Source organism: Kogia breviceps, chromosome 4 (assembly GCF_026419965.1).
Source record: "Kogia breviceps isolate mKogBre1 chromosome 4, mKogBre1 haplotype 1, whole genome shotgun sequence".
Classification (NCBI taxonomy): domain Eukaryota; kingdom Metazoa; phylum Chordata; class Mammalia; order Artiodactyla; family Physeteridae; genus Kogia; species Kogia breviceps.
Window position 1 is genome coordinate 174,221,935 of NC_081313.1, and position 22,621 is coordinate 174,244,555.

General features: G+C 41.6%; 1 protein-coding gene across 1 annotated transcript in view; it reads right to left on the bottom strand.

Moving 5' to 3' along the window:
* Positions 1-423: 423 nt before the first annotated feature.
* The window catches only part of ADGRE3 (adhesion G protein-coupled receptor E3), a 39,158-nt gene continuing 16,960 nt past the window's right edge, over positions 424-22,621 (bottom strand). Inside the window, exons 6-16 of the mRNA XM_059059770.2 lie at positions 18,721-18,904; positions 15,518-15,634; positions 13,637-13,821; positions 10,960-11,127; positions 9,650-9,847; positions 9,125-9,360; positions 8,560-8,626; positions 8,248-8,339; positions 6,001-6,169; positions 3,008-3,103; positions 424-639 (exon numbers count right to left, since the gene is read on the bottom strand). Coding sequence (XP_058915753.1) covers positions 631-639; positions 3,008-3,103; positions 6,001-6,169; positions 8,248-8,339; positions 8,560-8,626; positions 9,125-9,360; positions 9,650-9,847; positions 10,960-11,127; positions 13,637-13,821; positions 15,518-15,634; positions 18,721-18,904 — 1,521 coding nt within the window. The 3' untranslated portion in view covers positions 424-630. The remainder of the gene's footprint in view (positions 640-3,007; positions 3,104-6,000; positions 6,170-8,247; positions 8,340-8,559; positions 8,627-9,124; positions 9,361-9,649; positions 9,848-10,959; positions 11,128-13,636; positions 13,822-15,517; positions 15,635-18,720; positions 18,905-22,621) is intronic.

Below are 22,621 nucleotides of genomic sequence, written 5' to 3' on the forward strand. Positions count from 1 at the left end.
GATTCTGTCAATAAGGAACATGTGATGGTGGTGATGGCTGCTGAGTAGACAATCCACAGTGCCTGCCATGATTGGATCGGTCCTGGATTTGGGTTTTCCCAGCTGGGTATAGAATCAGAATGAGGAAGCAATGGTGTTGAAAGCATGGGAGAGAATCATTTGACATGGTTGATCACGAGATTTAGCCTGGATAAGAGAGGAGGTAAAGATGATGGTTTGGAAGAAGCTGATGGTTTGAGGGACTAAATGAGTTTAAACTCATTTAGTTTAAACTCACAGTTTAGAGCAAGTTTAGGATGAGAGAGAGTAAGAACCTGAAAAAAGGCCTTGAAAAGGGCTTCTTCATTTACAAAAAGTCCAGGGAATATTTGCACTGGTCATGATTTGTGTATCCAGGAACAAGCATTGATTGAACACATAAGTGAAGAGAAATCCAATTGAATACACATTTATTGAGAGCCCATTATGCAGAACAAACACTTCAGGAAGTAAAGGTTAAGCATTTCCTCTCCAGGAATGACATGTATAATGATTCTCCTTGTCCCCACCTTCACTCTTTATGATGCCAACCAGGTCCACATGTATGACTTTCCATGAGGAGCTGAATGTTCTAGTTTTAGTATTTTCTCTTCACTTGTCCTGGAAAACATGCCCCCCCCCAAGACGTTTAGATTAAAGGTAGATGTAAGGGTAAAACAAACAAACAAACAAACGAATAAACGAACGAACGAATGACAACAAAACAGAAAGAAATAGCAGGAGTGGGTTAAAGCCAGAAAGCTCCATCCAGCAGGCAATGATGGCATGGTATCCTAGCATTTTGGAATCCTAGGAAAGGTGTGGCCTTCTTTAGCTTACAGTGGTAGGACTTCTTAAAAATCCAGGTTGAAGAATTCTTTTTTTGAAAAAAAGTTTGGATATAGTATTCTACTCTAGAATTTCAGCCCCCTGGATGCTGGTTTTTGTCCATAAAGAAAGGCTAGACTCTAAGCTCCTTGAAGGCAGGTACTGTGTTAGTCTTATTGCTTTTTGTATGTCCACTGCCTACCATAGTGTCTTATGCATTGTAGAACTCAACAAATACTCTCTTTGCCCCCTACAAGCTCCAGCTTGGTTTAGATGACTCAGGCCCCACAGAGGAACAAATATCTCGTACTGCAGCCCATGAGGATGGGAATTCCTGACTCAGTTGTAAGAGTCACTCTATGCAGGAAGTCCAAAGCTATGCCTTCCTTCCTGGTATTTATGGCTCATTCACAGAATTTCCCGCCGAGTCAAGCGTATGACTTTTCCCATAAACAGTATTTCCTGGTTATATAGCTGACTTTCCAATGTTATCAAATGTCTGGGGAACAGAGCTAGAGAGTTAACCCAAGACCAAATTTGTTCGTAAAGGACAGAGGGTTTTGTTAGCTTTTTACTCATACTCTATGCATAAAAAAATAAAAGCTTCAGAAATTCTTTTAATTAAACCAAATGTATTTCTTAAATGCAGCTACATATAAAATATATTATAAATATATAATATATCATTATATTTATATATGATATATAATTCCCTTTTAAAAGATATACTCATTCAATTTCCATAATGTTAAGCAATAATAATAATAATAATAAATAATAATAAAGCTTTCTTATTCATTGTGGGAAACCAGTAGCTGGAGTGCTGGCCGCTTTATTATTTTGGATTATCTGGGAAATGTTTCAAAGGTCACAGCCAATGGTTAGCACCTACCACAATTTTACTCTTATTGAAAATGATTAAGCTTAATATATATAAAAAATATTCCAATCAGCTGACGTGACTGTCCTAAAACTTTTGTCCTAAAAATGGTTCCATTTTCCTCTTGGTTCTTTTGGAAAGATTTAGAATGAATTCCCTTTCCCTCCCTCCAATAAGGAATAGATGTTTCTTCAGTGACTTCAATATTTCTACGGCTGAAGAAAATCCCATATTTTCTCAAGAAATGTAGAAGACAATGTATCAGAAATTTCTCAGCTTAAAAATAACATATTCTGGGCTTCCCTGGTGGCGCAGTGGTTGAGAGTCCGCCTGCCGATGCAGGGGACGCGGGTTCGTGCCCCGGTCCGGGAAGACCCCACGTGCCGCGGAGCGGCTGGGCCCGTGAGCCGTGGCCACTGAGCCTGTGCGTCCGGAGCCTGTGCTCCGCGGCGGGAGAGGCCACAGCAGTGAGAGGTCCGCGTACCTCAAAAAAAAAAAAACAAAACCCAAAACATATTCTAAGGCTCTTTGGCTAGCAGATGTGGTAGGCATGTACATGGAAGGTATAAAACCAAATGAGATTGGGAGAATTTTTATGGATTTTGAGCTTTGGAACCCATCTGGCTTATCTAGTGACATGGTTTCTTACAAGTATGTTCTCTCATTTTTCTAAAAGGGCAATTAGGAGAGAAGTCTCAGATAGTACTGGGAGCTTATTCCTTGGTGCATTGATCCTGAGTTAGCTCAATGGAAGAACAGACGAAAACTAGCAAACAAGTTCCAGAGAGGTTCCCTTTCTAACAGGACCATTTCCTCTCCCAGGAAGGTCCCATTATCACATGCACTCCTCCTCTATAGGTAGGTGGAGCATTTGGCGTGGGGTTCCTCTCCTGGATCCTTTCTGTGGTATCCACTAACTCCATGGGGCTCAAGTCCACCTCTCTTTAGACAGTGAGATTTCAGGGGATGATGACCACTCTGCTATGTCTATGATTGTAAGTCTCCCGCTAAAGGATTCAACATTAGATGGTGGTGGTGCTGGTGATGTTTTACCCATACTTTAAATGACAGGAATATATAGAGCAGCCAGCTTAAGCACTGTTAGTGGGCAAGGAAGAGTCACTGAGAAACAATACGATGGGAATGAGGAATGCAAGTCAGGTCATCAGGAAAAGAACTCTTCTCCATACCCTGCACGAAAGGGAGCTTGTACTAAGACAGGGAGAGGAAGTTCGGGGTGTCAAGGGTTAAAACATTAGCATAAGTCACAAGTCTTCTTACCTCATTGGGTTTTGAGTCAGGACCAAACCTGCTGGAAAGTGTATGAGTCTCAGGCTCAGGTTTAGATTTGATGATCTCGCCAAACCACTTTCGGACCTGGAACATCAAAGGAAATGCTAGGATTGTTTTTGTTAACAGTGGAGAAGAGAAAAGACAGTGAGTTAGAAAGACGATAGAGACATTATGAAAAACTTTCCCTACAAAATGTGGTATATGCATACAATGGAATGTTATTTATTCCTTAAAAAGGAATAAAATTCTCACACATGCTATAACATGGGTGAACCTTGAAGACATTACACTGAGTGAAATAGATGAGCCAGACACAAAAGGACAAATATTGTATGATTCCACATGAATGAGATCCTTATAATAGTCAAATTAATTGAGACAAAGTAGAATAGTGGTTACCAGGGGCTTGGCAAGGGAGGATGGGGTATTATTATTTTTTGTTTTGTTTCTTGTGGTACGCGGGCCTCTCACTGTTGTGGCCTCTCCGGTTGCGGAGCACAGGCTCCGGATGCGCAGGCTCAGCGGCCATGGCTCACGGGCCCAGCCGCTCCGCGGCATGTGGGATCTTCCTGAACTGGGGCACGAACCCGTGTCCCCTGCATCCGCAGGCGGATTCTCAACCACTGCGCCACCAGGGAAGCCCCACTAGTATATTTTTGAAAATTTTTAAAAATTATTTATTTTATTGAGGTATATTTGATTTACAATGTTGTGTTAGTTTCTGGTGTATAGCAAAGTGATTCATTTATACATACATATAGTATATATTCTTTTACATATTTTTCCATTATGGTTTATTATGAGATATTGAATATAGTTCCCTGTGCTGTACAGTAGCTCCTCGTTGTTTATCTATTTTATATATGATATTTTGTGTCTGCTAATCCCAAACTCCTAACTTATCCCTCCCTCCCCCTCCTTTCCCTTTTGGTAAATGTGTTTGTTTTCTATGTCTGTGAGTCTGTTTCAGTTTTGTAAATAAGTTCGTTTGTATCATATTTTAGATTCCACATATATTCGCTAATATATTTTGAATATCCTTCCAGTCATAAAATATTCTTGAGCCCAGACAAAAATGAACACTTGAATGGTCTATGCCTATGCTCATCCTTTGTTCTCTAGGGAGTGTCTGCTCTGTCAGCTCAGTTTCTTCCTCTCTCCTATCCTCAGAGGAGCTGTTCTTCCTTTCCTAGTTTGGTCCTTTGGGCGTGTAGATGCAGAGTGAGGAAAAGAGGGAGAGAGGAAGGAGCGCGCGCGCACGCGCGCGCGCGCGCGCGCGCGCGCGCGCGCGCGAGAGAGAGAGAGAGAGAGAGAGAGAGAGAGAGAGAGAGAGAGAAGAGGAAGAGGAGGAGAAGGAGGGAGGAGGAGGAGGAGGAAGAGGAAGGAGAGTATCAGGAAAGAAAGAGTATCAGTCAGGACATGTTTTGCTGCAGTAACAAACAACCTCAAAATCTTAGTGGCCGAGCTCAACAAAGCTCAGCTGGACTATGTGTCTTCTTCATCGTTTTTGAGAAGTACAAATAAAGAATTTGGGTGATTTTGTATTTCTTCTGGCTGCTGGAATATCTTTATTTGGCCATTGCACCTCCTGGCCTGGACCACGTGGATCCAAGTTTCATTGGGGTTTCAGTCTTTTACATTATATTTAATAGTTGCATAGTATCCTGTTCTATAGATGAGTGTAACTTAACTAAATCTAAGTAGAAGTATGTCAACATGGTTCAGTAGTGTACAGCACAGTAGCATCTTGCCTGGGGTTCAATTCTAAAGCCAGCATGCAGTTCACATTACTCCTGAGCACCCCTTAGTAAGGAGCCATCTTAGAGATTTATCTCAACAAGCCCAAAGCAGCCAGTATTTCCCAAGTGTCAGATGCACACTGTTTCTTTTGTTCAGCTGCAGACACATGAATTGGCTTGGGTTTAGTAGCCATATTGAATACAAAATATATATCTTGAAAAACTGGAAGCCCACACTGTGAGATGCCTCAGGCACTGAGATGAACTGGGGGAAGAGTACAAATAAGTCTTTTGCATTGTGCTCACTCAAGTGCATACATCCACTGAGAAGAGTTGCTTACAGTTTTCTTTGGCTGTATAGTTAGATGGATGGGTGGATGAATAGAAGGGTAGGTATATGGACAGTTATGTGATTAAGCAAACATAGCACAATGTTACTTACAGAATCTAGGTGAACGGTATGTGCGTGTTCACTACATAATTCTTTCAACTTTTTTGTATATTTGAAAAAGTTCATGATCAAATGTTAGAAAAACTATAGTATTATGTAATTTCATTATAGAGCTATTAAAACATTAATAGAGAGGCTATACATCACATTGAAATGTGTTTAATAATTCATGTTAAGGGGTGTGGTAGATTGCTTTATTGATCTCAGTTATTCACTCCTCTGTAGTAGTATTACACCCTGTCTTAGCTTCGTGGTGAATGGAGTGTTTTTCTCCCATTGACTTTGGGCTTGGACATGGGATCTTATTTGGCCAATGAAATATTGGTGGAGGTGATGTAAACAGAATCACCTTGAAATGGCCTTGCTCAGTAGAACTTGCCTTCTTGTGATTTTGCCATTGTTATAAGAAGAACTTATGTTAGGGAGATGCTCCCCTTTCTCCCAAGCCTCAGGGTCACAAAGAGCAGACCTGAACATGATCTGCATCCTGGAGCCAGGCCAAGCTGAACCCAGCCAAGATCAGCTGAACCCCAATTAACCTGCAGACTCCAGAATGAGAAAAGTAAATATTTGTGTTTAAGCCACTGAGATTTTTGAGGTTGTTTGTTAAAACAAATTTATGTTTGATACAATCAATAGCATCTCACAGTAGAGAAAGTATAGGGAGTGTTTACACACTACTCACAATTGCCTATGAAAATTTAGAGAACGTGGATTTCAATGTTTATTAAACTATGTATCTCCAAATTTCTCTTAACTTTAAAACAATAAAGAAATAGGTCACAGTTTACCTGCTGGCTGAGGAGGCAGTAGACCAGGAAAATGAAGAAACCCTGAAGGCTGTTGATAATGGTGAAGAGGTAGGCCATGACACGGGCAGCTGGGCCCACCTGCAAGATGCCCAGACACCATGTGCATCCCAGGATGAAGAGCTGAGCTGTTGCTTTGAGTGTCAGCATCCTGAGGGGAGTAGTAATCAATAATGTAAAAAAGCTAATGATGGACATGAATACTCCTATAGCATTGCTGTTAATCGTGAAGACTCTGGAGCTAGAATGCCTGGGTTTAAATCCAAGGCAGCACTAACTAACTGTGTGACCTTGGGCAAGTTACTGTCTGGTGTTTTGTTGTTATTGTTGTTTTTTATCACACCACGTGGCTTGGGAGATCTTATTTCCCTGACTAGGGATTGAACCTGGGCCATGGCAGTGAAAGCACCGAGTCCTAACCACTGCACCACCAGGGAATCCCTACTTTTCTGTAACTCAGTTCCCTAATCTTTATAATAGTCCCATTTCATAGGGTTGCTGCAAAGATTAAATGAGACCTTAATATATGTAAAGTATTTAGGACAGTATATAGAACAAAATTAGTACCATACATACATAAAGCATTCTAAAACTGCAAAGATAAAGCTCTTTATCTCTCTCTATAAATATCATTTATAGATGGAGGGGTCATATAATTTGTTATTCAAACAGGGAGGCTTTTGAGATCAAAAGGGGTGCTATTCAGGGGAAGTATATTCAATATCTGTAATAACCTATAATGGAAAAGAATCTGAAAAAGAATATACATATATATGTGTGTAACTGAATCACTTTTTTGTACACCTAAAACTAACAGAACATTGTAAATCAACTGTGCTTCAATGAAAAAGGAGTGTTGTTAATAATTACAGTGCATCAACAAACGTAAACTGGGACCATCCCAGGCAAACTGAGATGTAAGGTCACCCTACTTTTGTATCTATATATTCCTAAGTTTTAAATATCGTATTACATAAGTGAGAAAAGCTAGTTGAGGAACAATTTGTGTAGTGAAGCTATTGTATGTGAGCCTGTCTGTTCTACAGAAAATGTACAGAAAAAGGCCTGGGAAAATATCAGACATATCATATCATGCAGTTTGTTACCCCTGGATTCCCTGGGAGGTAAAAGTAGCAAAAGTAAAAGTAGGAAAAAAGGGAATAAGCAAAAAGTAAAAGTAAAAGTAGGAAAAGAGGGAGTAAGAAACTTTCACTTTTAACTTTATATATTTTGAAAACTTTTTTTTTTTTTTTTTTTTTTTTTGTGGTACGCGGGCCTCTCACTGTTGTGGCCTCTCCCATTGCGGAGCACAGGCTCCGGACGCACAGGCTCAGCGGCCATGGCTCACGGGCCCAGCCACTCCGCGGCATATGGGATCTTCCCGGACCGGGGCACGAACCCGTGTCCCCTGCATCGGCAGGCGGATTCTCAACCACTGCGCCACCAGGGAAGCCCTGAAAACTTTTGACAAATAATAAACAAATAACAAATGTTATTTTTGTGATTACAATGAAAACCTCAACAAATTACATGTTCATATTAAGATGGATGCTGAAAAATAAAAGAAATACTCATAGTTCCCAATTTTTTGAAATAGTATTATACAAAATGTATTTCAACCTAACTCCTCCCTGCACCTATTGCCTCTTGTGCTGTGTGGCCAAAGCTGTATTCTTCCATTCTCCTCTTCTTCCGTTTAGTGTTAGATCTCTTCGCTTTTTGAGATTTATCAAGGACACATGGCTACCCAGTTAGAGACTACATTTCCCAGCCTCCCTTGCAGCTAGGTGTCACCATGTGACCAAGGTCTAGCCAATGGGATATGAGCAAATGTGGGACTTGCAACTTCCATGTCAACTCCTTCCCACATATGGGATACTGATAAAGACAACATCCTAGGGGATGGTGGGGCCACACAATAGAAAGAATGTGAGTCCCTGGATCACTCTGTGGAGCAGAGCTTCCCATTAGCCCTGGACTGTTTACCTCCGGTCTGTGGCGTGAGAATGAAATAAAATTCTATTCCACTCCCTTTTTTGGGTCACAGAAATTTAGCCTGTACTCTAGTGAATACAGCTTCTCATTAATTGTGATAGTGGAAGATGGTAGTGGCCTTGCTAGTCCTTAGAGCCTGGCTGTGGGGTGTATGTCTTGTTGATATGTAGGAGGGACCAGTAGGAAGTGAGTAGAGGAAAAGGGGGTTAGAAAATACCACTTGCTTCATCTTACTTTATATTCTGGATGGTTGACACTTCACTGTTGAGGGAGGAAAGTTTTCTTTTCAAAATCCAAAGAACCAAGAGAAAAAATACAAAATTCACCTGCAGGAATGACACAGACCATGTAGAATACGAGTTAAAATGTACTATGTCCACTGTAAATTGTACACAGCTCCTACCTCCTTGCACATGGGTTTGAATTGGTAGCAGGTGGAAAAATCAAATCATACAACCGAGAAAATATATGTCCCTTGTGCTATCTGGCACCCATGTCTGGTACTTCTTCTTAGGTCAGGAACATCAGAGCCACATATTCACTCACACAGATTATGGCACAGACGGGGCCGAGGAAGGCCCAGATGAATTTCTGGTCCAGGTGGAGCCAGCAGCTGGGAAAAATGGGAAAAGGGATGCAAAGGGAGATCAGAGAAAGCACTTGAAATGGATATGAAATGACACATGTTCCTAACAGAGAATTTTCCAATGTCTCCTGAAAATGTCAGCTGACAATGAAGGCTTTAATTGTTCACTACCATGTGTTACTGCTACATTAAACATTCAACAGTCACGGTCCTGTTGAATTTTCACACTAGTATTCTGAAGGTGAGACCATGGAGGTGACCATTATCCCCATTTCACTAAAGAGGGGATTGAGAATTAAGGACTTGAGGTCACAAGTTATGGGAGAGATAAAGCTGGGACCTAACTGCAAAATTCTCCCCTTCCAGAGCCTTTTACATCATTTCCCCCTGCTTCACTGGGAAAGAGATTAGAGCCCTTATACTCAAGGGGAAAGTAGAGTGCATTTGATGTGAATATCCCAATCATCACTTTTAACAAATATGCCCTCAAATATGTCCATGGTACAGGGTGAGAGTCAAGCTCACCGATCCGGTGTTCCATAAAGATGAGGCCTGGATGCTGCAGAAATGGCCACGATCACAGCCGGGACTCCGTAGCCCACCGGGAACATAAGTTTCCTCATGAACCTGTTGACCCTGGAGTGGTTGACCACCATCAGGTTGCGTGCAGTGAGGAAGAGGTGCAGCCCCTCCAGCAGCGTCCAGAAGAAGGAGGCCATGTAGAGATAGTGTAAGGCACCTGCAATGATGGCACACAGCACCTGGGGAAGGAGGAAGGTGTCACCAGGAGGGATTGTCAGGGTAGGGCATGGCCCCAGGACCTCTCTTTTATACTGACATTGAGTTCAGAACGCCTGGTATTAGACCAAGGTCATTGAAGGTGAAGGTGGTTGATAATCAACGGCAGCACTACTCCCCTTGGCACCTCTCCCCCAACCTCCCTCTGGGGCCCAAGGCTATTTTATTAAGGTGTCCAATGCAGCATGGCTCCATGAACTCATCAGCATACGCTGGGGGCAGGGCAGGGGTATTTGGGGACAGTATAAGTACCTTGATCTCAGTTCTATCGATGGCCGTTAGGAAGAGCAGGTGGGCCAGGAAGAGGCAGAGTGAGAGGTGCAGGTGGAGTGAGCTGCTGGTGTTCTGGATGGCTTTGCACAGCAGGAAGGTGAAGATTGCCAAGAGGAGGCACAGCAGAGAGAGGCTCAGCCCCACGTAGGTGATCACAGTCAGTGCGGGATCCTCCTCCTGGGACCGAGCAGAGAGGAGCTCACAGTCAGGCTTTCCTGCTCTGGGATTATACTCCCCCACCCCTCGGAATGTGGCATCCCAACATAGGCAGATCACCTTCATCTCTGCAAGGAGGGGAGGGATGCAGGACTTCCTGTGTGCTGTCACCCAGCCTATGTCATCCGTACTCTGCGCCCTCATCTAGGATATGTGTCCAGTCTGACTTTCTCCCACCACCTTTGCTGCTGCCAACCCAATCCTGACCACCAACATCTCTCTACCAGTCCACTCCTGCTGCACCACCATCCATTCTTGACCCAAGAGCCAGAGATTTCTTCTAATAACATAAATATGCAGCATAGCTGATTCAAATTCTCTATTGCCTTTCCATTGTAATTTGAATGAAATCTAAACTCTTGACCATAGCATTTGAAGTCTGTTGCATTTTCCCTGAGCCCTTTTCTCCAACCTGAACTTTTCCACTTCCCTCTCATTCACTCTGCTCCAACCACATTTGTTTCTGGAACACACCAAGTTTGTTCTCTCTCAGGACCTTTACACATACGTGTAAAGGGGGATGGCCCTTTGGGGATGCTCTTCCCTGAAACCTTTTTTCACTGAGGTAAAATCCAAGTAATATAAAACTAACCATTTTACACTGTACAATTTAGTGACTTTTAGTACATTCAAAGTGTTGTGCAACCACCAACTATCTCTAGTTCCAAAACATTTTAATCACCCCCAAATAAAACCCCATGCCCATTAAGAAGTTACCCCCTACTCTCCCTTTCTCCCGGCCCCTAGAAACCACCAATTTGTTCTGTCTCTATGGATTTGCCTATTCTAGACATTTCGTATAACTGGAATCCTACAATATGTGGTCCTTTGTGTCTAACTTCTTTCACTCAGCATGATATTTTTGAGATTCATCCACATTGTAACCCCACTGACTTAATATTCAGATTTCAGCTTGAAGAGTTAATTCTCCTCCAACCATGTTATCTAAAGTAGCACACTTCTGCAATCACTCCAGACACGCGCTCTTTAAAAATTTTCCTTGTAGCATTTATGGCCACCTAAGCAGGGCCTCAAAAAGGATTGGCTTGAGGAATTCAATGTTTACATCATACCTGTCTGTGGAAGGCCATGAGGACAGCGAAACTGGACAGGTGAGTGGAACTGCATATACTGTGAGTCTCGTTTGCTTGTATCAGGAAAGAGCCCTCCGTGGACCAGTGGCCGCCCTCCTTTGTACCTTTCCAGTAGACGCAGAAGACCTTTTTGACACTGGGCTTTATCTGAAAATCGAACGGGCTCATTATGTCCTTCCTTGGGAGGGACTGCTCTCAGAGGGTCAGTCTATGCTGCTGGGGTGCCAAGAGGTGACACCATGGGTTAGGAGAGATCAAGTAATTTCTCTTTTAAGTGAAGAGGATGACCACCAGAAGGCTGTCCGCATAGTCCCAACTCTATTGGGATTCCACATAACAGAAAATGAGCCCACCTCTCTCTGGGAGCCAGAATTTTACAAGATGTCATTGGTTTCAGGACTTTATCCTCCAACATGGGAGTCAAATAAAAATAGAGTATAAGGCTCACTTAAATTTTTCTCCCAAATACTCTCTAAGCCAAATTTCCCTGATCTCTTCTCATCAATTCTGCCCTGACGGCTTACAACACAATAATTGCTCATACAATGACAGGGGTAGTGTAGGGAAGAAACATCACCAGGAGAGAATAAAGTTAGTTTTCAATCTCTTTTTTTTTTTTTTTTTTTGTCCCAAGGATGTCCATAGCATCACTTGATCGGGCCAAGGATGTGAGTTGGATGCTCTCCTATTTGGGGGCTGTATCTCTTTTGATAATCCACTGGACCATCCCCAGATATCTTGCTCCACTTCCGTTGCTCCAAGCCATACATCAAAAATTCCATTCCTAGATTTTATGCATCAGATGGAGAAAACCTACCTTTCCTCACCTTCCCCCACTTAATTCTTATTTTCTTAAAAATTAAAAAAAATTTGATTCATTTTCCAGCCTTATTGAGATTTAATTGACATATAACATTGTGTAAGTTTAAGGTGTATGACATAATGATTCTATATATGTATATATTGCAAAATGATTATTACAACAAGGTTAGTTAACATCCATCACTCCAAATATTTACAATTTTTATTTTGTGGTGAAAACTTTAAAAAATCCCTTCCATTGCTAGACTGCTAGAGGCAACAGTCAGGGGCTTCTTTTTTTTTTTTTTTTTTTAGATGTTGGGGGTAGGAGTTAATTAATTAATTAATTAATTATTGTTGTGTTGGGTCTTCGTTTCTGTGCGAGGGCTTTGTCTAGTTGTGGCGAGCCGGGGCCACTCTTCATCGCGGTGCGGGCCTCTCACTATCGCAGCCTCCCTTGTTGCGGAGCACAGGCTCCAGAAGCGCAGGCTCAGTAGTTGCGGCTCACGGGCCTAGTTGCTCCGCGGCATGTGTGATCTTCCCAGACTAGGGCTCGAACCCGTGTCCCCTACATTAGCAGGCAGATTCTCAACCACAGCGCCACCAGGGAAGGGAGGCCCTTGTGGTGAAAACTTTTAAAAGCTACTCTCTTAGCAACTTTCAGCTATACCATACAGTATTGTTAACTAGAGTTAACTAGAGTCACTATTCTCTCCATTACATCCCCAGAACTTATTCATCTTATAACTGGAAGTTTGTAACAGTTGATCACGATTACCTCTTTCCTCCACCTTCTGTCGCTGGCAACCACCAATCTGTCCTTTGTTTCTATGAGTTTGTGTTTTCAGATTCCACATATATATCAGATCAGTCAGTGTTTGTCTTTCTCTGTCTGACTTATTTCACTGAGCCATAATGCCTTCAAGGCTCATCCATGTCGTCAAAAAAACGGCAAGATTTCTTTCAGCTCTTACTTTCTAAACAGTTGACTACGTCTGGCTATTAACCCTCCTGCCTTTAAGAGTTTGGGCAGAGAATGGGAAAAGGCAATGAATTATATAAAAGTTTTTCTTCTGATTGAATTATGTAGTCTTAATAATTAATTCCAGGCTTTTGTACAAGAATAAATACTCTGTCTCAGTACAAATTTCATAGATATAGGAGGTACCTGCAATTAAAAAAATGCCACGGGGCTTCCCTGGTGACGCAATGGTTGGGAGTCTGCCTGCCGATGCAGGGGACGCGGGTTCGTGCCCCGGTCCGGGAGGATCCCACGTGCCTCGGAGCGGCTGGGCCCGTGAGCCGTGGCCGCTGAGCCTGCGCGTCCGGAGCCTGTGCTCCGCAACGGGAGAGGCCACAGCAGTGAGAGGCCTGCGTACCGAAAAAAAAAAAAAAAAAAGCCACGAACTAGAATGATGCTGCCCAAGAGAAATATCATGCGAGTCACTTATGTAATTTGAAAATCTCTACTACCACATTAAAAAAGGAAAAGAAACAGGTCAAATTAATTTTAATAAAGTACTTTATTTAAAGCACTATATTCAAAATAATATCTTTTAATATGTCAATATAAGTCAATACATGTAATCAGTATAAAATTATTAAGATGCTTAACACATTGTTTTTCTTACTAAGTCTTCAATATCTGGAAATACTGAATCTAAACCTGGAAATACTAAGTCTTCAAAATCTCAGTTCAGACTCACCATATTTCAAATGCTCAATAACTGTAGTTGGCTCCTGTTTATGATATTGCACAGTGCACGCCCAGAATCATTGACTTGGGAGTATTTGAAAATTGTTTGGTCTAACATCCGTGAAACCTAAGCAAGTACAAATTGCGGCTTTGACCCACCTTCACGTGCTGAAAACTTAGAATCACAGCCTGGGAGAGAGATGTGTTCCTTTTGGGTCCAATAGCAGCACTCACTACCTGGGAGTTCAGGTAAACTTGATCTTTCTCATTCACCTCTTCAAAAAAATTTGCATTTATGATGTTTCCAAGAGAAGAGTATGAAATAAAGGCAACTACACTGGGACCTGAGGAAACAGAATAATGGAGTCTTAAAAAGTGCCACCGGGGCTTCCCTGGTGGCGCAGTGGTTGGGAATCCGCCTGCCGATGCAGGGGACACGGGTTCGTGCCCCGGTCCGGGAAGATCCCACGTGCCGCGGAGCGACTGAGCCCGTGAGCCATGGCCGCTGGGCCTGTGCGTCCGGAGCCTGTGCTCCGCAACGGGAGAGGCCACAACAGTGAGAGGCCCGCATACCGCAAAAAAAAAAAAAAAAAAAAAAGTGCCACCATTCCTTCTGTTGTCCTTTCCCACTCCATACCTGCCAGATTTCCCATGCTCGCCACACCTGTGCTCAGCTGTGCCTGGAAGTTCGCTTTTCCTCTCCTGCTCTTCCTACCCAAATATTCACAACTCCTCCTCAAAGACCCAGCTCCAACCCAGCCTCTGGCTCGGGAAGTCTTCCCTAGGTCCTCAGGCAGCTTGATGTGTCTCTCTCCAAATTCGTATTTCAAGTGCAGTCCCTGCCATGCCAAAGCGAATTCAACTGTCCATTAATTATTTCCTGTGGATTGATCCTATTTTTCCAACAGGCACTAAACTTACTGGGTAACTAATACCGGATACTTCATTTGGAAACCACGGGGCTCCTAGCACAGTGCCAAGCATGTGGTAAATGACGAATTCTTTTAAAACATCTTTACTTTCTAAAAAAGTTTAGCTTATATTTCAAACACTTAGAAAACTATAAAAAAGACGTAACAGACATTTGTACTCAGTTTTAAAATATATTATAGTTTTGTCGTATTGGCTCCAGAATTATGTTTTTTTAAGAAATAAAATGTTTTAGATATGGCTAAAGATTCTACTATTATTTAATTCTCTTTCTTCCTTCTCGAGAAATAACCATGGACTTGAAGTGGAAGTGTGGCCTTTCCATGAATACCTTTGTAATTTTACTACCTAAGCATGTTTCCATTATAATATACAGTATTGTTTTCTGTGTTTAAAAATTCACATAAATGGTATCCCACATTGGGTATTCTTTTTTTTTTTTTTACTTTTTAAAAAAAATTATTTTATTTATTTTATTTTTGGCTGCATTGGGTCTTTGTTGCTGCGCGCGGGCTTTCTCTAGTTTTGGTGAGTGGGAGCTACTCTTCGTTGCGGTGCGTGGGCTTCTCATTGCAGTGGCTTCTCTTGTTGCGGAGCAACTCAAGCTGCAACAACTCTTCCCTGGGTCTTCAGCCTGCTGGCTAGATTTTAGATTTGCTACCCTCCACAATCACAGGAGCTAATTCCTTAAAATCTCCGTCTTTGTCCCTGTCTCTCTCTCCACACACACACACACACACACACACCCCACTGGTTCTGTTTTTCTGGAGAACCCTGACCGATACACCTACTGATGCTTCCTGGGATCATCTCCCCAACAAAATCATTACAATTGAACTCCTTACACTTGTCCATGGACTGCTTCTGAGTGAACCTAAACTGAGACCCAGGTACAACAGCCCCTCAACTGCAAAGAAGTCCCTTTCATGCTGAAGAATAGAAAGCCTCTACTTTAAGAATATTTTTTTTTTTAAGGAAAAGACTCAAATGACACAGTTTTAGGGTAACAGACCCATTAGAGAGGAGCCTATTGTGGACCTTTCCTTACTACTCACACAGTGATATTGCTCTGCATGTCTTAGGGATTCTGCATGCAGCCACCACACGTACCTTGTGTGTTTCCCTGGATGATGTCACTGCAATGGATATCCATGGAGTTCATTTGGGCATTCAAGTTGAAGATGATTCCCTTGGAGCAATTGTCTGTAACAACTCGAGTTTCAACAGCTGGTAAGAAAAACAACGGGCAAGCTTACCATTATTATAAGTTTCAAAAATCTGCATAGCTACACAAACAGCTCCAATTTACTGAATGTCTAGGATGTGCCAGGCACTGGCCTAAGATCCTTATACAGCATCATCTTATAACATGATTATAGCATCATATAACGCCATGAGGAACCATTGTTCAGATGAGGAAACTGAAGTTCAGAATTTAAGTATCACTCTAACTCCTGAAACCAAGTTCTTAAATAATATTCTCTAGCATATTGTCTTTGAAGCAACAATTCTGTTTCTAGGAATTTATTCTAGGAAAACAATCATGGATAAGAGGGCAGAATTAGCTACAAGAAAGATGTAGCTAATTTCACAGCAGCAAAGATGATAATGGTGAAAAAGAGGAAGTGACCTAAATGTTTAAGAACGAACTGATTAAATAATTTATGGCTAATCTCTTTAATGGGGAACTATGCTTCCAATAAAAATGAAGTCACAGAAAAGCAGGAAATAAGGGAATTCCCTGGCGGTCCAGTGATTAGGACTCCACACTTCCACTGCAGGGGGCATGGGTTTGATCCCTGGTGGGGGGAACTAAGATCCCGCAAGTCACATGGCATGGCCAAAAGAAAAAAAAAAAAGAGTAGGAAATAAGCTCATGAAAATATTTATCTTAAAAATCAGACAGTCTGAGACTGGTCATGAGTTGGAAATTATTCATTCTGGATGATGAGTGCAGTAGGCTTATTATGTCTCTTTTTGTATATGTTTAAAAGAAGTTAAAAAGAAGCAAGTAACAAAATAGCACTTAAAGGGCTTCCCTGGTGGCGCAGTGGTTAAGAGTCCGCCTGCCAATGCAGGGGACACAGGTTCGAGCCCTGGTCCAGGAAGACCCCACATGCCGCAGAGCAACAGCCAGTGCACCATAGTTACTGAGCCTGCGCTCTAGAGTCTGCGAGCCACAACTACTGAGCCCAAATGCCACAACTACTGAAGCCCACTCGCCTAGAGCCCGTGCTCCACAACAAGAGAAGCCATCGCAATGAGAAGTCTGTGCACCGCAAGGAAGAGTAGCCCCTGCTCGCCGCAACTAGAGAAAGCCCGCGAACAGCAATGAAGACCCAACGCAGCCAAAAAAAAAAAAAAAGCACTTAAAGAATGATACTATTATAAAGTAGATAGGAATATTAAAAATGATACTATTTAAATAAAACTTTATAATACTAAAGAGTGGAAAGTAGAATAATCAAAATTATAGCAATTACCAGCCCTAGTTGTAAGTGTATTATACGCAGCATTATTATCCCGTTTTATAGATGAGGAGACTAAAACTCCTGAGGTAAGGGTACTGGTCATCGATTAAGCAGTTAGGAACTGGCCAAATCAGGAAAGATGAGAGTTACTCGTAATCTGGTTTAATTTTGAATGAAATTGTGCAGATTCTGGTTTCCCAGGAAGGTTAGGCACTGAATTTTATTTTATTAAAACAATTTAAAAAATTATTATTTTTATAGAGTATAAAGTACTTTATCATGCAAGTTGGTAAATCAAAATGGTTAGTTAGGCATACACAAATATGCTGACATCTCTGAGCTGAATAAAAAGCACAGTAAACAGCTTTTCTGGAGACCAATATAGTGATATGTATCAAAAGTCTATAAAATGTTTTTTTCCCTTTGACCTAACAATTCCTCTTCTATGAATTTATCCTAAGAAAACATCAAACAAACACACAGCTAAATTTTCAATGGTCTTTGTCACAGGGTTGTTTGGTAACAACCTGCATTTACCAGAATAGGGAAATAAATAAATTATAGTATAAATAAATATATAGTATAAATAAATTATATATACAATGTAACTCTATATGCCATTGAAGACAGTAACATAGGTAATGATGATGTATATGATTTACATGGAAAGATGTTAGTAATGTAGTGAGTGAGAAAGCAGGTTGTGCAACCGTATGTAAATTGTAACATACACAACAATCATGTGTGTCTTCATCAGACATGTACCTACATGGGTATCAGATTGGAGGATTGGGTGGTGGGCAGATTTGGCTGGTCTCAATTTAGTTTTGTGTACATGTTTTTTCCTAATTTAAAAAAAATTTAATACTTGGCTTTGCTATGGTATTTTATTTTCAAAAACAAAAATTGTATATATTTATGGTGTACAGTATGAAGACTTGACACACACATATACATAGTGAAACGATTACCAAGGTCAAGCTAATTGACATATCATCTCATCACATAGATATATAATGAATATGTATGACTAGCATAATAAAAGTATTTTTTTTTTTTTTGGCTGTGCCGCGTGGCTTGCGGGATCTTAGTTCCCCGAACTCGGGTCCTGGCAGTGAAAGTGCCGAGTCCTAACCATTGGACCACCAGGGAATTCCCTAATAAAAGTATTTTTATTTTAAAAATATGTAGTAAGATGTTCCTCTGGGATGGTTTAAGTAGCATCACTGTGATGTGTACTGTTAAGTTATGTAAACACTGGTTGAAAAAAAAACAAAAACCTAACTTCAAGCCAGAATCCCAGACTCAGGATTAGAAGCCACTGACAATTTTTATTTATTTAAATTTTTTTTAATTTTTAAAAATTATTTTTATTTAAAAAATTTTTTGGCCATGCCAGGCGGCTTGTGGGATATTAGTTCCCAGATCCAGCCGGGTCCTGGCAGTGAAAGCACCGAGTACTAACCACTGGACCACCAGGGAATTCCCCCACTGGCAATTTTTAAAAACAGCTCTATGGAGGTGTAATTGATGTACAAAAAATTGCATGTATTAAAGTGTACAACTGGTTGAGTTTCATTGAGTGAATACATCTGTAAAACCACCACCACAATCAAGGTAGAGAGCATTTCTATCACCCCCAACAATTTCTCCAAATTTTTCTCATACCTTTTTTTCATCCCTTCACCTGCCCTCTCCTCCCTGTCACTATAGATTAGTTTGCGTTTTCTAGAATTCTATATTCATGGACTCATGCAGTACTTATTTACTTTTCTAATTGCTCAATCCAGACCCCAGTTAGTAACCATACCCTGTGTGTATCATGCCTTATTGTCTTCTTACCCACGGTACGGTTTTGGACTTTCTGGAGTTTTTGGTCTGGGGCTTTCAAGGCAGTTTCTAGAACAACTGATTCCATATTCTGGAGAAGAAATGTGAATGTGGCTGTGATGTTTCTCCTCTCTTCCATTCTCCATACAGACTTATTGGTGAGAAGTGACTCGATATTCTCAACAACCCGTTGCAGCTTTGAAGAGATAAAGAATAAAAAAAAATCCAATCTGATAGGTCCCACATCCAGAGGGTCAGAAGAAAACACAAGAAAGCAGGTGCTGGAGCCAGACAACTAGTTTAAATCCTGATCCCACCATTCACCTGCTGAGCAACCTTGGGAAAGTCACTCAATCTCTCTGTGCCTCAGGCACCCTGTTTAGAATGAGGACAGAACTAAGACCCCACAGAGTTTTGGGGAAGATTAAATAAGCGAAGAGATGCTACGTTTTTAGAACAGTGTCTGTGCCTGGTAAACACCATATAGTGTTAGTTATATTATGAACATCTTTTACCCACAAGGAAGTGGTAAGGTTTCTAGAAATAGACCAGTGGTTCTTAACTGGGGGAGATTTTGATCCCCAGGGGATCAAGTTAGTAATAATTTAGTACATTCATGATGTTGTGGAATCATCACCTCTATGTAGATCTAAAACATTTCCATCATCCCCAGATAAAACCCATTGAAGAGTTACTCTCCATTCTCCCTCCCCAAGCCTCTGGAAAGCACAAATCTGCTTTCTGTTTCCATGGCTTTGCCTATTCTGGACACTTCATATAAATGGAATCATACACTATGTGATCCTTTGTGTCTGACTTCTTTCACTAAACATAATGTTTTTAAGGTCATCCATGTCGTAGTGGGAATCAGAACTTCATTTTTTTAATGCCTGAATAATATTCCAGTGTATGGATATACCACATTTTATTCATCCATTCATCTGTTGATGGACATTTGGGCCATTTTTGCCTTTTGGCTATTGTGAATAGTGTTGCTAAGAACATAGGTGTGCAAGTATCTATTTGGGTCCCTGCTTTCTTCTTTTTAAAATTTATTTTATTGAAGTATAATTGATTTACAGTATGTTAATTTCCACTGTACAGCAAAGTGATTTAGTTTTATATACATTCTTTTTCATATTCTTTTCCATTATGGTTTATCATAGGATACTGAATATAGTTCCCTGTGCTATAAAGTAGGACCTTGTTGTTTATCCATTCTACAATATATATAATAGTCTGCATCTGCTAATCCCAAACTCTCCTTCCATACCTCCCTTACTGCCCTCCCCCATCCTTGGCAATCAAAAGTCTGTTCTCTATGTCTGTGAGTCTGTATCTGTTTTGTAGATAAGTTCATTTGTGTGATACTTAAATTCTACATGCAAGTGATATCATATGGTATTTGTCTTTCTCTTTCTGACTGACTTCACTTAGTATGATAATCTCTAGGTCCATGCATGTTGCTGCAAATGGCATTATTTCATTCTTTTTATGGCTGAGTATGGCTTTTTAATGGCTTTTTATGGCTGAGTAGTATTCCATTGTATATATGTACCACATCTTCTTTATCCATTCATCTGTCAATGGACATTTAGGTTGTTTCCATGTCTTGGCTATTGTGAATAGTGCTGCTATGAAATAGGGGTGTATGTATCTTTTTGAAGTATACTTTTGTCCAGGTATATGTTTGGGTCCCTGCTTTCAGTTCTCTTGGGTATATTCCTAGGAGTGGAATTGCCATGTCACATAATTGCCTTGTCACATAATTATTAAACATAATTCTATGTTTAATTGTTTGAGGAGCCTGGCAATGACATTTTATAATAAAATGCTCCTCTTGATAACATGATTACTTGTTCATTACTTCAATGAACAGTTGCGGAACTCCCAATGTGGGCTTGGTCTGATTCCTGCCCTCAGGAAGCTCACTGTCTAGAGGGTGACAGCACACCATGTAAATATTATCAGTCTGACAGAGATAACAATGGACAACATAGATGGAACATGTATTCTGGGTCAGGCACTGTGCCAAATACTACACATATATTATCTCATCTAACCTGCTCATCTATCCAAGAGTGCCATTACCACCCCCGTCTTACAGATGAGTAAATTCATCTTGAAGAGCGTGATGCTTAATTTTATGTTTCAACTTAACTGGGTAATGGGTTACACAGATATTGTTCAAGCATCATTCTGGGTGTGTCTGTGAGGGCGTTTCTGGATGAAATTAACATCTAAATGGATAGATGACGTAAAGCAGATTGTCCTTCCTGATGTGGCTGGGGATCATCCAGTCAGTTGGAGGCCTGACTAGAATAAGATGTTCCTCCTGCCTGACTGACAGTTCCAGCCTTGAGCTGGGACACTGTTTTCTTCCTTCAGACTCCAATTGAAACATCCGCTCTTCCTGGGTCTCAGACCTCTGGATTCAAACTGGAACTACACAATCAACTCTTCTGGGTTTTCAGCTTGTCGACTGCAGATTTCAGGGTCTGTCAGCCAATTCCTTATAACAAATCTCTTTATATTTTTTCTCCTATTGGTTCTGTTTCTCTGGAGAACCCTAACACAGAGAGCTCATCATTTTGCCCAGGTCACTTGCCATTGTGGTGCTGGGATTCAAACCTCTGTCTACACTTCTAAACCCCACATCCCCTACTGTAAGGACATACTGGGGGGATATTAACTAAGATGGAGGAGTTTAAGGAGGCCATCCAGGAGGACATGACACCTGAATTGAGTCTTTTTTAAAAAGTTAATTAATTAATTAATTAATTTTTGGCTGCGTTGAGTCTTCATTGCTGCGCGCGGGCTTTCCCTAGTTGTGGTGAGCAGGGGCTACTTTGTTGCAGTGCATGTGCTTCTCATTGTGGTGGCTTCTCTTGTTGCAGGGCACGGCCTCTAGGTGTGTGGGCTTCAGTAGTTGTGCTGTGCGGGCTCTAGAGCACAGGCTCAGTAGATGTGGTGCATGGGCTTAGTTGCCTCGAGGCGTGTGGGATCTTAGTTCCCAGACCAGTGAACTAAGCTCATAGGCTCATAGGCTCTAGAGCGCAGGCTCAGTAGTTGAGGCGCACGGGCTTAGTTGCTCCGCAGCATGTGGGGTCTTCCCGGACCAGGGCTCGAAACTGTGTCCCCTGCATTGGCAGGTGGATTCTTAACCACTGCACCACCAGGGAAGTCCCCTGAATTGAGTCTTGAGTAAGGAAGAATGGGAGGAACCAGCCAGGTGAGGAACTGGGAAAAGGAGTTTCAGGTTGAGAGAACAGCATGTACTTGGAGGCCTGGAGCTTGGGAGGTCAAGGCATGAACAGTTTCTCTGGAGTAGAGCAGGGTGAGGGTGGGGAGTAGGGCAAATAAGGAACAAGTCCATTCTGCTAGACTGTAGATTCTCAGAGACATAGATCGTTCTCTTTGTTAAAATTCAGAGTCAGTTTACAGACACTAAATGTTTACTACCTATCAGGCATTTTTTTGGTTTCTCCCTTTTAATTGTCCTACAATATCCATTTCCCCCTCCTACTTTTAATAATTGAATGAATTCCTCAAATTTTATCTGGGCCATGCTACCCAACCACAGACCATATTGTCCCAGCCTCCCTTGCAGCTAGGTTTGGCTATGATATATGAGACTTCTGGGTTGTCACCTTAAGACATGTCTCTAGAGACTTCCCTGGTGGCACAGTGGTTAAGACACCGCCTGCCAATGCAGGGGACACGGGTCCGAGCCCTGGTCCGGGAAGATCCCACATGCTGCAGAGCAACTAAGCCCGCGCGTCACAACTACTGAGCCTGCACTCTAGAGCCTATGAGCCACCACTACTGAGCCCGTGTGCCTAGAGCCTGTGCTCTGCCACAAGAGAAGCCACTTCAATAAGAAGCCTGCGCACTGCAACCAAGAGCAGCCCCT